This window comes from Penicillium robsamsonii, assembly GCF_028829455.1.
Source record: "Penicillium robsamsonii strain IBT 29466 chromosome Unknown utg000005l_segment0_segment0, whole genome shotgun sequence".
NCBI classification, from domain to species: domain Eukaryota; kingdom Fungi; phylum Ascomycota; class Eurotiomycetes; order Eurotiales; family Aspergillaceae; genus Penicillium; species Penicillium robsamsonii.
The window spans coordinates 2,764,183-2,779,799 of record NW_026643223.1 but is presented as its reverse complement, the minus strand read 5'-3'; the positions used below and the strand labels follow the sequence as shown (position 1 = coordinate 2,779,799).

Below are 15,617 nucleotides of genomic sequence, written 5' to 3'. Positions count from 1 at the left end.
GTGAGATTGTATAAGATAATGGTGTTATTTATTATATTAGTTTTTAAAATGGACTTTCTCTTTACAATTCTTACAATTCCTATTCCTACACTTATCCTACAATACAATTCACAACTTTTTCTCGAGTGTGAATCATTGATCTTCCCCACCGCCCGCCGAGCCTCTCTCTCTTTCCCCTCTCCAATCTCCAACCCCTCCCACTTCTCCCATGCAGGTGTCTACTCGTCCTCCGTCATCTCGTCGAGCCAGTCATTCAGAGATGAGAGGTCGTGCGCCTCTTCCGGTTGCTTCTGGGGCACCCCAGAATGGGCATTCTCGCAATCCATCGGGACTTGACGTGGCCCGCAGCCCGCCGAATCAGAGCAATAAGAGTAAGTCACTCGATTCATAATCAGTGCAATGTCCGAGATGCGAGCTAATCTTTTGTCTAGACACCAAACATGTTCCTTGCAAATTCTTCCGCCAGGGTGCCTGTCAGGCCGGTCCCGCTTGTCCTTTTTTACACTCCACCGATGCCGGAATTGACTACGCTCCTTGCAAATATTTCGCAAAGGTATGAAATTGGCACTGTATTGAAGTTTCTCCCTTCGTTGCGCGTTTTCCGAGACTATCGGAAGTTAACGGGGCAATGGTTTTAGGGAAACTGCAAGTTCGGCGCAAAATGCGCGCTAGCGCATATCCTACCAGATGGACGGAGAGTCAACCGGCCGACTGGAAACATGGGAATAGGAAGCGGCCACCTCAATCTGGGCGGCCGGGTGAATCCGCAGGCCTATGTCAACCAGGACTCTGCCTTGACCAACTCGGTGCTCTCCCAACAGCGCATGAACGGCCACGAGCAGCCTCGATATGCCCCGCAGCTGGCCCCGCAGGAGGAGTATGGATCTCTGCACGGGCAGCAACAGCCATCCTATGATGGAATCCCCACGATCGATACGGGCCTGGCCTCCGATGCCGGTTCCAAGTATGGATCTCCCGCAGAAGATGTCCGATATCCCATGTCACCTAATAACAACCACCTCAGCGCTCTCGATGCGGGGCTCCCGGCTTCGTTCGACAGCCAAGGTATCTCTCATGCTGCCCGTTACGGTCCGGTGGCTGCTTCCATGCCCTCGCAATTTGGATTGGAATCGCCGCCACCCCAGAGGCTAGGACAAGCAGATGTATTCCGAAACCTGCGCGACATCGGCTATGGTACCAGCCTGCGCAAGCCTTCATCGAACATCGGATCTTCTCCTCCCGCTCCCGAAGATACAGTCGGCACCCGGTTCATGCATTCATCGCGCCCCGTCAAGCCACGCATGCTTTCCGCTAGTGTCCCTCGTCCCATGGCGCTTGAGGACTGGGATGAGAACTTCCCCATGGAAGAAGATTACCTACCAGTCAACCTGCACGACGATGTTCTGACTCCGCAGGAAAAGTTGCGCCGCCTCTCCCGAACTGACAACGACCTAAGCTCCAGCCATCGCGACATCAGTGGCCTTGGCATGACCAGCACCAGCTTTTCCAAGACTGGTTCTCCCCTAGCGTCCAGTCCGTCTCGATTTGGTGCATTGTTTGCCAAGCAGCGCCAGCGCAAGGAAGAGGAATCCCATGGCTCTTCCTCTTTCCACATCGGCTCTCCTCTCCGAGAATCATCACTGAACCCAATCACCAGCCCTAATCTGGGACCCATTGGCAGTAGCCGGGCATCCCACGAAGGGTCGTCATTCCTCTCGAGCCCTGGACGTCAATCCTCAATGTCGATGATTTCTGAGCAGCTCGGTGGCATGGGCCTTCACCCTGGTTCTGCTCGCCAGCCGCCTGTCGGTCCTAGCGGCCGCCTTGACCGAGTCATCTCTCCTCCTGTCAACACAAGCAAGATTGAGGAGGAAGAGCAGAGTGACCTAGTCTTCGACATGGAGGAAGAGGTCGGCAACAAGCGAAACAGTGCCTCATGGAGTGAGAACAAAGAAAGTTCCTCCTAATCTGTGCCCAACCAATTTCACCACGATGCGTCAAAGTCCAAGTCCTTAGGACATGTTCATATTCACCAACAACACAGGAAAAGGGTATTGGAGTTCAATTGGACAACATACATCAAAGAGACAAAATAAAAGGAGAGTTCAAGACAATACATCCTTTTCTCTCTTCGAGTGAGAATATTTGGTTCGGCAAAAACAAAAGGCGACAAAAAAACAAACTTCACATCCTTCCTATCATAGACTGGCCCTCAGCATCATCTGCCTTGTTTTATTCCTTCATTTGGAATCATCTAGACCAGTCATGTGTTTCTCATTGGGCTTTCCGACTTCTCTGAACAGCCATTTACTGTATTAATCTCTGCCCTTTCTTTGTTTTCATTCGTTTCCATTTCTGGCACTGTACCTGGGTTGACATATCTCAACTCCTTTTTTTTTCATATCTGCTTTTGTTTCATGATTTCACGACCACTGCGATCTCTGGTGTTTCTTGGGTGCTTTCTTTGTCTTCTTGTTCTTTGTCCCCTACTGTCGGAACATGTGGTCTTGATTCTCAGGGCTGCAGACATGTACAAACTGGAGATGTGCAAATAAACAATTCCTTGATACTTTTGTAATCCTTCGGTAGATAATCATCTCGTAGATATCTATTTAGTATGTGATTTTCTTGATAAGCGAATAGATATATATAGAATCAATATCTCCCGGTCAGGACTAACATTAAGCTATAGACAAAACCAATATATTCTTATTGACATGTATGATTTACCAGCCAGAGTGTATGAACGAATAAAATAAGAATCATTCCATGTTCTACCTAATCATACACATTCCTAAAGTAAAACAGACGCCTCGAAGATTACGCCCTTTGGAACCGAATCATGAAACCACGCCAATATGCCCACCTTTCTTCTAACTAAGCCTCATCCAGGTACAAAGCAGTACCCTTCAAATTGACCAAGCCCTCCGTCGCAGATTGAGCCTGAATATGCTGCGTCTGTTCCATAGCACGGCGATCTGCCAAAGCACCACGCTCCCGCGTTCCATCAAGATCCATGACATCACCATCCCTCGTCCGAGTGATATACCCGTAGAGCTGATCTGTACCCTTCACGACGCGCTTCACCAACGTCTCAAGCGCCTTACCAGTAAGCGCATCGGCACGGCCCGTAAGCTCAACCTTCACCTCAGCGCGCTGGCGCTTCGCAACGCCATCACGTTCCGTCTTCTCGTCGGCCAGCTTGCGCTTCCTCTCCTCGACCTTCTTCTGGTGCTCCTCCTTGGTAGCGAGATACTTGAGTGAATGACCGAGCTTCTGCGTAGAAGGCGGGATGAAGTCTACCGGCGGCGTGGAGAAGAAGAGCACGCGGCCATGGTCATCGCAGTGGAATTGCTCGCGGATGTCTTCTGGGATGGCAGCGTTGGCTGCGTCGCTCAGGTGGAAGACTTCCACGGGCCGCGGTGCGTTGGGGTTATACACGGCTAGCGGGGCTTGCATGCGGTTTTGGGGGTAGCCGGCGTAGGGAGAAGCCTGAGCCGTTGAGTATGGCTGGGCCGCTGGCGAGGTCTGGTACGCGCCTGCTGATGTTTGCGGGGTGGCGAGGTTGCTTGTGCGGCGTTGGAGGGATGCTGTAAAGGCTTGGGATGGGGTCATTTGGTGGAAGCCTGGTGGGCGAACGGGAGCAGGAGTGGTGTGTATGATGATTGGGGGTGCTGGGGAACGTGTTTGGAGTGCAGCAGTGCCTGGGCTCATGGCTGATCTGGGGAGCGCTTGGCTCAGGGATTGACGAGGTGCTACAGACTGGGGTAAGGAAGGAGGAGGCGGGGATGGAGTTGGCTCGGGTGGTGGGGATTCCTAATGTTGTCAGCTTTCCAGGATCTTTTCTCATGTTGCGGCCAATACTTACATTCTCATCTCGTGGACGGCGGTGAACAGCACCAACAACAGGGGGTGCATTGTCGGTTCCCCAGGTCGGCCGAGGAAGGTCATCGGTCTCCTTGGCATCCTCCTTTAGAAGATGTTTGATCGGACTGGGAATTTTCTTGATCTTGCGTGGTACATCAAAGAGATCCATCTCATAGTCTTTCTCTCGCACTTCATCTGGCAGACAGCTGGCCCATGTCTTGATCTTGTTCAACTTGTGTTTCTCCTCATTGTAGCGAGCTTCGCACACGTAGATTTCCTTATCCGGTGCGAGATCTCTTGGGCGACCACGGCTGTAACGGGTGAAGAACATAACGAAGCAGCGATCGACAATCTCATCAATCCGGTGGTCTCGGTATTGCCCAGTCTTCACAACCTCGTTGGGGTAGAAGTGCTTCTCGAAGTGATGCACTGTCTGCTCAGGACGGTAATACCAACACGCGTTAATCCATTTTTCGCCATCAGAGTCCTGCCAGGTTCGGTAAATCTGTGCAACGATGGGCTTGGTCACATCGTTTTGGTTTTGGATATGAACCCAGTCGCCAACCTTCCACAGTTCACCGCGGTGGAGGATACCATCAGGGAGTGGGAAACGTCCATCTTCCATCAAGAACTCACTATCCGGCTTCTTCTTCTCTTGCTCGGCCAACTTTCGTGACTCGGTTTGCAAGTCAACCGCATCCTTGAAGATCTGACTGTCGGACTGGTTATAAGCCTTGGCATTTTCGAACATGAGATCAAGATCGCGCATGAAATGGTCGACGGAGTTGTACTTCTTGCGCTTGGACTTGCGCTTGATAATGTCGATGGCGATGGGTTCCTTGATCTCCATGTAGTAATCCGGATAAGCAGCTTTGTCAGGGAGGCGTTCAAAATGTGTGATTTTCAGGTGGCCACCGGCACCCTTGAACTTCCGAATTCCCTTTAGAATTGTCTTGATGCGGATTTCCATAGGTGTATCCACGCGGGGAGGACGGCCTCGTTTCTTGCGAAGGTCGGGTTCATGCTTTTGAGTCAATCCACGCTTGAACCCGGGCTTGGGACCGGGCTTCTTCCTGCGCCGGCCCTCATCTTCAGAGTCGTCCTCCTCATCTTCCTCCTCCTCCTCCTCTTCCTCATCATCGTCGGGTAGAGGATCGGCCTCTGGGATCTCTCCAAGATCGGGCAGTTCTGCCTCATCAGCGGGGATCGCGCCCTGGGCGGCTAATTTTCTGAACTCGGCGGCGAAAACTTCCTGGGAATTGTTAGTTGAATGCCTAGGGTGGCCGGGTTTGCTCAAACATACCCTGATAACCAGCGCATCTTCGTAGGCCTGCGATCTAGGCCTGTTGTATGTTTGCGCATTGTGGGGGATCTAGATCGTTAGCTAGTTGCAAACCTACAGGAGCGCAACCACTCACCAAGGCGCAATCGCGGACAAATTCGGAAAAGTGCTTATATTCCCGTTTGTTGATGCGCGCCTTCAAAATACTCAGGGCCATCGGCTCCTTGATGATGTCGTAGTAGTCGGGAACATAGCGCTTGTTGACACTGCGATGGAACAATCGCGACGGGTCATGACCACTGCGCAAGGTAACAATTAGCCAGCAATCACTGTATATTTCGAGGGTCAATCGTACTCCTCTTCTCGGTAATCATAAATTGCCATGACCACATCCATCATCAATTTCCATGTTTCGCGGGTGATCGCACCGTCATTCTCGATGGAGTTGACGGGTTGTTCACGCGGGGGTTGCGATAGCTCTTTCTCGGACTCCATGTCGTTGGCGACAAGCGCGTTTCCACGCAACGGTAAATTTTGGCAATGGGGATCAAAGAAATTGAAGCAAGTAAGCCAGAATTTAGATAAGACAGCAGGGAAGCCCTGGAGAGGTCGGAGAATGTTTTACGAGCGCGTGAAGCTATTGCTGACTCATCGACAATTTTACGTTACGGTAATTTCATGACAGCGGTCTTTCAATATGTATTTTCATGAGTGTCTTTGGATTCGATCATGTTATTTTTACTTGCATCCTTATGAGAATTTATGTTATAGCTGCCTACCATGGCTGGGGCTGAGGTTGTTCACTCAGACCAACGTACTTTCAATATACATAGCTCTGTAAGGCTGTGGTTGCTATGATTAGCTTGGTATCCGGGTGGTATCACCCTGTTTGCAGCATCCTTTGCGACTTCAGTGTCTTGGATATGAAGGAACAGAAAACTGAGTGATAAGCCTCAACTCTTCTCAGGGGCTAAATAGGGGAGTCTTATACCATTTGGCTTGCATCCCAGACTGCAGGTATACTTCAGGTATACCCCACACGGCAAGTCGTCATATCTTCCTATCAGTGGAACTTCGAAGGTTTCTAAGATCGCCCACCTCACAGTTTACAACTGCCTCATTACTTTATCACACATAATGAGAATTCGAATCCGCGGGCCTTCGGGTCAGTCAACTGTTACCCTGGACGATTCCGCAACCATCAAAGATCTCCAAACCCAAATTGCAGAGAAGACCGGCCTTGCTACCTTTGACGTCAAATATGGATACCCTCTCAAACCACTTGAGCTTGACAGCTTTCAACAAGACCAAAGGCTCTTGGAAGTTGGGATACATTTGAACGGAGAGTCACTCATCGTCGCACAGAAAGAGGGTGCCACCCGGGGCGTGAGCGACGATGCACCAACAGCGCCACCACAACCATCACCATCACAGCCATCAATGTCACAAAGACCACAAGAGAACACCGCCGAAGACCCGCCAGAAATTCCCTCCCCAGAACATGCTGGCACGTTCGTTCTCCGGGTGATGCCTGATGACAACTCCTGCCTTTTCCGAGCAGTGGGCGCTGCAGTCATGGGCGATATGGATACAATGGTTGAGCTACGATCGATCGTTGCAGGAGCTATTCAATCAAATCCAACAGAATATACAGCAGCGATTTTAGGCAAAAAACCGGACGAATACTGTACTTGGATCCAGAACGAGGACTCGTGGGGTGGCGCCATCGAGCTCAAAATCCTCAGTGAATACTTCAATATCGAGATATGCTCCATCGATGTACAGACTTTGAACATGTTCCAGTTTAATGAGGGAGCACCAACGCGGTGTATTGTGGTGTATTCGGGGATCCACTACGATGTCCTTGCGTTGTCCCCCTCTCGCCCGCCCTACACTCGTGCCAACCCCCTGCCGCATGACGATACAAAGATCTTTGAGGCTGTTGACCCAGTTGTTTTGCAAAAGGCCAAAGAATTGTGCCGGGTGTTGCAAGGCAAGCACTATTACACGGACACTTCTGGATTTACTGTTCGCTGCAACGTCTGCGGAGGCACATTCACTGGGGAGAAGGGCGCTGCGAAGCATGCCGCGGAGACTGGGCATTACGATTTCGGAGAGGCGAGCTAGCATTGCATATAGATAGATAAGGATATTGCCGGATTGTTTGAAGTCATATGAAGGCTGCTTCATTGTCATGAATAAAGTGGTAGGCTGTATGGCATAAACCGATCTCACATATCGTACAAATAATCTTGGGTCTCATCTCATACCATGGCAACTTCATCTGCATCATCTTCCTCCTCATCTTCTCCTGATTCCGCGCTTTCTTCTGGGTTGCCTCCCCATTCTACATCATGGTGCACAGGATCTGTGAAGAATTCATGCTGCAGGGCGTCTGCGGCACTGAGTCGCTTAGATGGATCCAGTTCCATTAGCCCAGACAAGAGGCGTGTTGCTTGCTGCTCGCTTTCCGTCAAATCTTCTACACAGCTAGACCATTTCACCAGCTTCTCCCAGCTGTAGCCTTTCTCGCCGATGGTTGGAATATTTGTTTCGAAAATCTGTCCATGCATGACCGCGGCGGCCTTCATGCGTCGGGTGCCGAAGATGCTTGACATTTCGATCATCGCATCAATATCGTCGGCAGAGTTGAAGAAGGGGAACCGACGCCCCAGCAGAGTTAAAAGAATGACACCAACTGACCATATGTCAATCTTCGTGGTCTGTGAGGTGCATTTGAAGAGAACTTCGGGGGCTCGGAAGCCTCTAGTTCCAGCGCGGTTTGCTCGTCGTGATGGCCGTGAATCATTCTTAGGGTAGCCGGCTGAAAATCCCGTGGATGGGGGATTCTTGGAGTAGTAGCTTGAGAGGATTCGGCTTCGCCGGACATAGTTTTGGTGAGTACATAGACATGGGCTGGTGTATTCTGAACCTTGGCGCTGTTTTGATAGTCAGTAAGCGCATCAACATATGGTAGCCATGAATCATACCTCTGCAAGTCCGAAGTCAACCAGGACGCCTTCTTTCAGCTCTGGATTGTAGAGGAAGTTGCTAGAAGACATTAGCATAATCCAGGTCACCGAGAGTGGCACACTTACGTCGGCTTGATATCACGATGAAGGATATCATGTTCATGTACAGAGTTCAAGGCGGTCATGAGGGATCGTAGATAATGGCGCATGTCTGCGACCATGAATGTGCGGTATTGAATGCGAAAGTCGGTATGGGGGAAGTAGGGCAACACAGCGACCACTTGGTCCTGGTATCGGAAAGCAGTAATCAGCGGGCAGACAGACCCGCATCCTCGAAGATCGTGCAGTAGCTCCAGCTCGTTCTGAATCCGCAGCGGGCTACTTGTGACATAGATCTTCTTCAATGCGACGAATTTCGCTTTTTTCCGTCCAGCTGGCTCGCCTTCAACTCGTCGTCGTTTGGATGGAGGCTCTGGATAGTTGTCTTGGGCTGGTGTTGAGATATCCCAGTCGTTTTGGTGTGCATCGTAATGAAGGTCCTCTGCTTTGTAGACCGTGGAAAATGTACCTATTATGCCTGTCAGCAAAGAAGCCCACCAGATAACGATAGCACCAGGCATACCTTCTCCGATCCTATTTACCAGACGAAACCGATCCGAGATTCCTGGGAATGTGTCCTCGAGCTTTCTCATATCCTCTCTGACCGATTCGTCCACCTCTTCGTCATAGTCACTCTCCTGGGGTGCATCGCTTTGTGAAACTGGTTCATCATCCTGTCCCAACGAGTATTTCGATTGTGCCTCTTGCAAGGAGCTGTTGCGCTTTAGCTCAAATACGCCCGGGGCAGCGCGAAGGGCCGACATGGTCGCACGGAAGACAATGAGAAGTTTATAGATTGAGCCTATCCAGTAATGAAGTGGAAAAACAAAGTCATAAGATCGTGTCGCGTGTAGGTCAAGAACGTTCTTTAATGTTTATCGCAAACATAACAATTACCACGCGGTGACAAAGGTGACAATACAATCGCCTGGCAGATCAATCAATACAAGGCGGTAAGAGAGGGGTTTGAGGGGTTTGCAGCACTAGCGGTAAAATATGACTACGTGCTTACATAAGTTGGACCAAAAAGGGCAAAAGCTAAACAAACGGAGCTTATCAACAAATTGGCTTTCCTCCCCGCTTTCACATCCTTTTCTCTTCCTAACCACAATGGAGGATAGAATCCAGTTCAACATAAATGAGTCACTTAAGTATTACTTGAGTGACCCTGCTTCGATTCCGACTCCTGATGCGGACCCGGAATTGCTGGATTGTGAATCGGATCCTGATCAACTTTCGCCAGCGCTGATTGACGGCATATTGAACCCGATCGTGGATGCCGTGGCGGAGAACCCTGAAGGAATAACGCGAGCATCATTATTTGACTCGTTACAATTTTTGCTAAAGTGCGCCCCGGTCCCTTCCCAACTTGCCCACGGAGGCTGGCGCCCGCCTGGACTCGAATCTGACAATCCTTTTCACTCTTGCAGATACGCGACCCTTCTTCCCGCAAAGTATTTGAGCAAACTTTTGGATTTGGTTGTTTCTGGTCTGTCTGTCGAGGCAGACATCATCCATGGAGATCTTGAGTCCGACGAGCAAGATGCCATTCAACACCATAAGCAGCTTCTGGAGATGTACGGATTCCTTCTCCAGTGGGCCTTATCTGCCGTAGAGGTTAAGGCCGCAGAGAAGCCCACTGAAGCAGCACCCGTGCGACGAGGAGGACCCAAATCTAAGAAATCCGCCAATAGTGGCCAGTGGGATTGGACGCCACAGATCCAAATATCCATGGAGACCATGTGCAAGGTGATGAAGCTCAAACTAGGACGCATTTTTTTGACAACTTCGGATCGTGACACTTTTATTACCCTATTCACGCGCACAATCTACCTGGTCCTTGAGAGCGAACAGCGGGTGAAGAGCATGGCCATCCGCATGCATGCTTTCAAAGTTCTTTGCATCGCAGTCAAGCATCATGGCCAGGCCTTCGGTAGGTGTCCGGATGCATATCCCGGTTGAGCGATAACTGACCTTTAGTATAGGAGCTCAAACTTCGATCGTGCAGAGCTTGACTTATTTTGAACATCTCTCCGAACCCATGGCCGAATTCCTCCATATCTTGGCCGACCAATACGACTATCCACAGCTTTCCGACGAGATTCTGAAGTGAGATTATACCAGCGAACTGGCGGGATAGTTGCTAACCCTACATATAGGGAGCTCGGAAACAAGGAGTTCAATTCTAATGATACGAGAGGCCCCAAGTCTGTCTCGACATTTATCATCAAACTGTCTGAGCTTGCGCCCAGATTGATCATTAAGCAGATGACCCTTCTGGCTAAACAGCTAGATAGCGACGTATGTCACACTTTCAGTTTTCCCGAAGCTGCACTAACAACTTTAGGCATATACTCTCCGATGTGCAGTGATCGAGGTCTGCGGAAACCTCATTTCCGACCTCAGCCGACAGGAAGAACGCAGTGATAATTATAAGACCCAGATTAACGCTTTTTTCGACGTACTAGAAGAAAGATTCCTTGATATCAACCCTTACTGCCGTTGTCGCGCGATCCAGGTATTCATGCGAATCTGTGACCTGGAGCAGAAGTTCCCGAAGAGGCGACAGGCTGCAGCCGAACTCGCTGCCAGAAGCTTGGAGGATAAGAGCAGCAATGTGCGACGCAACGCGATCAAATTGCTGTCAAAACTTGTTTCCACACACCCTTTCAGTGTTATGCATGGTGGGCTCCTGTCATACAAGGATTGGACGGATAGACTGGACGCGGTTGACGCCGAGTTGAATTCCCTACGTCCTCCTGAAACACCCGGCTTTGGGGCAGGCGATATGACTCAGGTTGACGCCGAGTTGTTGGATGACGCCACGCAGATCCCGGATGATTCTCCATCTAAAGCGCCTCGGATGAGTGATGAAGAGAAGGCCATTGCTGTGCAGAAAGCCGCAGAGCAGGCGGCTACTTCTGAATTGATGACACGCCTCCAACTGACAAGGAAGTATTACAACGAGGCCATCCGGTTCATCGAAGTGCTTCACTCCGGATCCACCATCGTTACACAATTACTTTCATCCCGGAACAAGAGTGAGGTTATTGAAGCCATGGATTTCTTTGTTGTTCTCGATGCCTACAAGATTGAGACCGCCCGCAGTGGGATTCGCCGTATGCTGCGCCTGATTTGGACCAAGGGGAATAGCGACGAAGGAAAGGGCGTCCAAACACATTTGATTGATTGTTACAAGGGCCTCTTCTTCGATGCACCGGGGTCTTTCACACCCAACGATGCTGCAAACTACATCGCCCGCAACATGATCAGTTTGACATTTGGTGCAACTCCCGCAGAACTGACCTGCCTTGAGCAGTTGCTTAGCACGATGATGAAGGCTGGAAACGTATCCGAGGCAGTCATCGCCAAGCTATGGCAAGTTTACAGTATTCAGAGGAAGGAAATATCACGAACTCAGCGCAGGGGTTCAATCATTGTCCTCGGAATGCTTGCCTTGGCAGATCCTGAGGTCGTGGTGAAAGAGATTGAGGCTATGTTGCGTATCGGTCTGGGTGGATTAGGAAGGGCCGACCTTGTGCTCTCTAAATACACTTGTATTGCTTTGCGGCGCATGATCCCCGGGCGTCAAGCCAAATCAAACGAGGTTGTTGGCATTCCCAAACTCGCCAGCGACCATTCTGTTTTGGTCAAGCTGGTGGCCATGCTTGAGATCGAGACAGCCAGCAAGGAATGGTATGGAGTGGCAGAGCACGCGCTCAACGCCATTTACACTTTGTCCAAGCATCCCGACGTTCTTTGCTCTGATATCCTCAGACGAAAGACGAGATTCGTTTTTGCACCACACCTTCAACAACGCGCACCTTCCTCCCATGCATCTGTCAACGGAGAAGAGGAGCAGGAACGACCTGGGACCGCATCCACTGAAGGCCAGGAATCCAAGCCCAAGCCAGCATCTGCTGCGCTCTCGCAACTGCTGTACGTCGTTGGTCACGTTGCAATCAAGCAGATCGTACATTTGGAGCTGTGCGAACTTGACTTCAAACGCCGCAAAGTTGAACAAGAGAAGAACAAAGCAGCCACTGCTCCCCAAAAAGAAGACAATGCCGAGGAAGACGAACTCGATCTTATTGGCGGAACAACAGAAGATGACTTCCAGGATGCCATGGCCCATATCCGAGAACGTGAGTTACTCTATGGAGAGAACTCCCTCTTGGCCAAATTTGGCCCGCTAGTAGTGGAAATTCTGGCCAACAACAACTCATACCCGGATCGCGACTTGCAGGCCTCTGCAACCCTTTGCCTTGCCAAACTCATGTGCGTGTCTGCCGAGTACTGTGAGAAGAACCTGCCACTCCTCATCACTATCATGGAGCGATCCGAAGATCCCATCGTCCGTAGCAATGCTGTAATTGCGCTGGGCGATATGGCTGTTTGCTTCAACCACCTCATCGATGAGAACACCGATTTCCTCTACCGTCGTTTGAATGATGATGATGACTCCGTCAAGCGCACCTGTCTCATGACCCTTACCTTCCTCATCTTGGCTGGTCAAGTAAAGGTTAAAGGACAACTGGGTGAGATGGCGAAATGTCTGGAGGATGATGACAAGAAGATCGCTGATATGGCTCGCATGTTCTTCACGGAGCTGTCAACCAAGGATAATGCCGTGTACAACCACTTTGTTGACATGTTCAGTCTGCTGAGTGCCGAGCGCAACCTGGACGAAGCGTCACTCCGCCGTATCGTCAAGTTCTTGATCGGTTTCGTCGAGAAGGTATGATTTTCTTTCTCTTTTAAGTTATAATGATATAAGCTGATGTTGGATACCAGGAAAAACATGCCCGCCAGCTGGCCGACAAGCTGGCCGCTCGACTTCCTCGTTGTGAAACAGAGCGACAGTGGAACGATGTTGCATATGCCCTGTCTCTTCTGCCGCATAAGAATGAGGAGATTATCAAGACCGTCAGTACAGGGTTCAAGGTCGTCAGTACCACAGCCTGAGGCTGATCTGAGATGGATTATGTGTTGATGTACCTGATGATTGGAGTCTGGCGGCGTTGGGTCTTTTGGACAAATGGGTTGTAATTCTTTTTATGAATAGGATTAATCGTTCTATTGAACCTATGTATGATATACCTAGACTTCATCCAGATGGACCTGGAGTTATTCTGTTCAATTTTGCCGTAATCACCACAATGAAATGGTGTTGCAGTTATTCACGAAACAGGTTTCTAGAGAATAATGTCTAAGTATATGAAAATAAGAGTATAACCCAAAAAGAGATCAGAACGGGGGTAAAAAACGACAGAAAGATACCAAGTTTCAGTTTGTATGGTCGCATGCCAGATACGCCAATGTTGCTTACACAAAGGGAAACACAATTACATCTATGCGCCCTGCACTGTACTTTCTGTCAAAGCGAACTTGCCTGAGCGAATCCCCTGCAGAACCTTTTGGCCCTCCTCTGTGAGCTCCGGTTTACCCAGCGGCGTCACCGCGCCAGTGAAGAACCGAGGGTTCCACTCAATGCCCTTTTCATTGCGCTCCGCAGCCCGCTGCCGTTGCCGTTCCTCAATATCCTGCTTGAGCTTGGTAGCCTGGCTGAACTGCCTATCGATAATGGCGGTCGTGACACCCGACCAGAACTTCAATGACTCATTGGACAGTTGTTCTTCTGATGGAGGCAGGGTCTTTGTGACGGGGAGAAGTGGGGTGATGTCGATGAGCAGACGGGGCTCCTTGGTGCCTGTCGGTGTGAAGTATATCTTTCCATGCCAGGAGCCACTGATGCGCGCGACGATGTCACCGTCTGGCACATCTTTCAGTCTATTGATCGTATTCTTGTCCGGATTATAGCGGAAGATCACACCCTCCAGCTTATTCTGTGACCGGCCGATCCAGCCCTCCTCTAGGTACTGTAAGATCGCCTTCAGGCCCGTTTTGGGGCAGGTGACGTAGCATGTGTCGGCGACTGTGACTGAAAGCGCTCCGCGCAGTATTCCTCCCAGGTGGGCGTTTGGGTGGGTCAACTGGTATTCCTCGTTGTCCCTCTTTTCGATATTGACGAAGATTCCGAGGTTGTGTTGGCCGGGGCTCACGCGAATGCTGGTGCCAGTGAACTTTGCGCTGATCTGGTCGAATCCGCGCGCTGAAACGCCTCGTTCGGGGCAGTCGATGTAGAATGCTGAGACCGGGGGGTGGTGGGAGGTCTGTTCTGTGAGATAGCATACTTTGACCTTCTCGTCACCGTCAGTCACGGTGGAGGAGCCATTGGAGCTTGCTTTGATCCCAGGAAGATTTGCTTCTTCGGGAATATTGTCGTTAACGTCCCAGCTGCACTAGGGGGTGTCAGCAATAAACTGCCATGAATGAAATGCCGAAGACGCTGGTACTCACTCGGAAAAATTCACCCAGGGTTGAATTGTATGGTTTGCACGGTTTCCCCTTGACGTATTTCTGCAGCAAGATCAGTAAGTGGTCAAATGAATCTGAGCAGCCGGAACATACCAGATCCTTGGTAAACCAGAACCGCAACACCTCCAGCATCCGACCTAGCTCATCATCCGATTTGCCAATGCTGTAGCTCTTGGGTCAGCACACAAGCGTTCACCAAACATGGGCATATTTGCTGACCTCGCAAACGTCTCCGGCCGATCTAGGTAATGCCAGTATTCTTGTTTCCGCAGTCAGCACCAACCCCGCACGGTGTAAGACGAACAATGACCCACCCAGGTTTGGTCGAGGCTCCAGCAGTTGCGCCGGTAGTGAAAAGCGAACCGAAGCGATATCTGCCACACCGACGAACCTAGTTTCCAATCATATTAGCATCTGACATCTAGTTATGTCTTGCGCCGCGCAGCGGTGCGGGGAGTCAAGGGAGGGTTGCATACTTTCGAAGGATGGAGAGGAAGGTCTTCAGCTTGGAGGAGTCATCTGGGGCCTTTTCAGGCACTGCGATGGCAGACATGTTGTGTGTCCAAGCGAGTAGGATTTATAGAGAGAGAGAGAGAGAGAGAGAGAGAGAGAGAGAGAGAGAGAGAGAGAGAGCTGTGAGCGTTCAGTAGAACAGAAAGGGTGGCAAACTAAGAGATGGGTCGTTGGGGGGGTCTTAGTGTCTCGGGCCTTGCCTCTATACCGAAACAAGGACAATAGTGTAGTTCAAGGATCCCACGAAAAAAGGTCCCAGGTCGAAATCACAAATCATCCAAAAAGGAGGTTGGAGAGAAGCAACTCAGTAACATTCGAGGCGGTGACGTGAACTATTTTTTGCCCAGTGGAGTACCTCAGGCCTTCCGAGATGTCTTTTTTTACGTATCTTTTTGACATTTTGAAGTTATATCCTTATATATTAAGTATTTATAGAATGGTGGCTGCCTACTGTAGGGATTATTCAACGCCATGCAGTTTAATTGAAAGGGGCCCGAAAATAATAT

General features: G+C 50.2%; 6 protein-coding genes across 6 annotated transcripts; 3 read left to right on the top strand and 3 right to left on the bottom strand.

The window, feature by feature from the left end:
- Window positions 1–208: 208 nt before the first annotated feature.
- Window positions 209–1,967, top strand: N7447_009097 (putative spindle poison sensitivity protein Scp3; the record flags this gene model as incomplete). Its single annotated transcript, XM_057233359.1, has 3 exons — window positions 209–371; window positions 432–553; window positions 639–1,967. 3 exons carry the CDS (start codon window positions 209–211, stop codon window positions 1,965–1,967), a joined length of 1,614 nt encoding a protein of 537 aa, XP_057082901.1.
- Window positions 1,968–2,877: 910 nt separating this feature from the next.
- Window positions 2,878–5,702, bottom strand: N7447_009096 (putative RSC complex subunit (RSC1); the record flags this gene model as incomplete). Its single annotated transcript, XM_057233358.1, has 5 exons — window positions 5,505–5,702; window positions 5,286–5,448; window positions 5,171–5,239; window positions 3,869–5,119; window positions 2,878–3,816 (listed from the first exon to the last, which is right to left on the bottom strand). The coding sequence occupies exons 1-5, from the start codon at window positions 5,642–5,644 to the stop codon at window positions 2,878–2,880; spliced, it is 2,562 nt and encodes an 853-aa protein (XP_057082900.1). The 5' UTR covers window positions 5,645–5,702.
- A 584-nt stretch (window positions 5,703–6,286) lies between these two features.
- Window positions 6,287–7,276, top strand: N7447_009095 (ubiquitin-specific protease OTU1; the record flags this gene model as incomplete). Its single annotated transcript, XM_057233357.1, has 1 exon — window positions 6,287–7,276. The coding sequence occupies one exon, from the start codon at window positions 6,287–6,289 to the stop codon at window positions 7,274–7,276; it is 990 nt and encodes a 329-aa protein (XP_057082899.1).
- A 137-nt stretch (window positions 7,277–7,413) lies between these two features.
- On the bottom strand, window positions 7,414–8,984 carry N7447_009094 (serine/threonine protein kinase CDC7; the record flags this gene model as incomplete). Its single annotated transcript, XM_057233356.1, has 4 exons — window positions 7,414–8,088; window positions 8,140–8,200; window positions 8,248–8,689; window positions 8,744–8,984. 4 exons carry the CDS (start codon window positions 8,982–8,984, stop codon window positions 7,414–7,416), a joined length of 1,419 nt encoding a protein of 472 aa, XP_057082898.1.
- A 346-nt stretch (window positions 8,985–9,330) lies between these two features.
- On the top strand, window positions 9,331–13,185 carry N7447_009093 (condensin subunit YCS4; the record flags this gene model as incomplete). Its single annotated transcript, XM_057233355.1, has 5 exons — window positions 9,331–10,153; window positions 10,206–10,329; window positions 10,380–10,521; window positions 10,568–12,958; window positions 13,015–13,185. The coding sequence occupies 5 exons, from the start codon at window positions 9,331–9,333 to the stop codon at window positions 13,183–13,185; spliced, it is 3,651 nt and encodes a 1,216-aa protein (XP_057082897.1).
- A 386-nt stretch (window positions 13,186–13,571) lies between these two features.
- Window positions 13,572–15,151, bottom strand: N7447_009092 (putative oxysterol binding protein (Orp8); the record flags this gene model as incomplete). The annotated part of the gene is made up of 6 exons (XM_057233354.1): window positions 13,572–14,522; window positions 14,581–14,640; window positions 14,692–14,761; window positions 14,818–14,857; window positions 14,913–14,989; window positions 15,075–15,151. 6 exons carry the CDS (start codon window positions 15,149–15,151, stop codon window positions 13,572–13,574), a joined length of 1,275 nt encoding a protein of 424 aa, XP_057082896.1.
- Window positions 15,152–15,617: the final 466 nt, after the last annotated feature.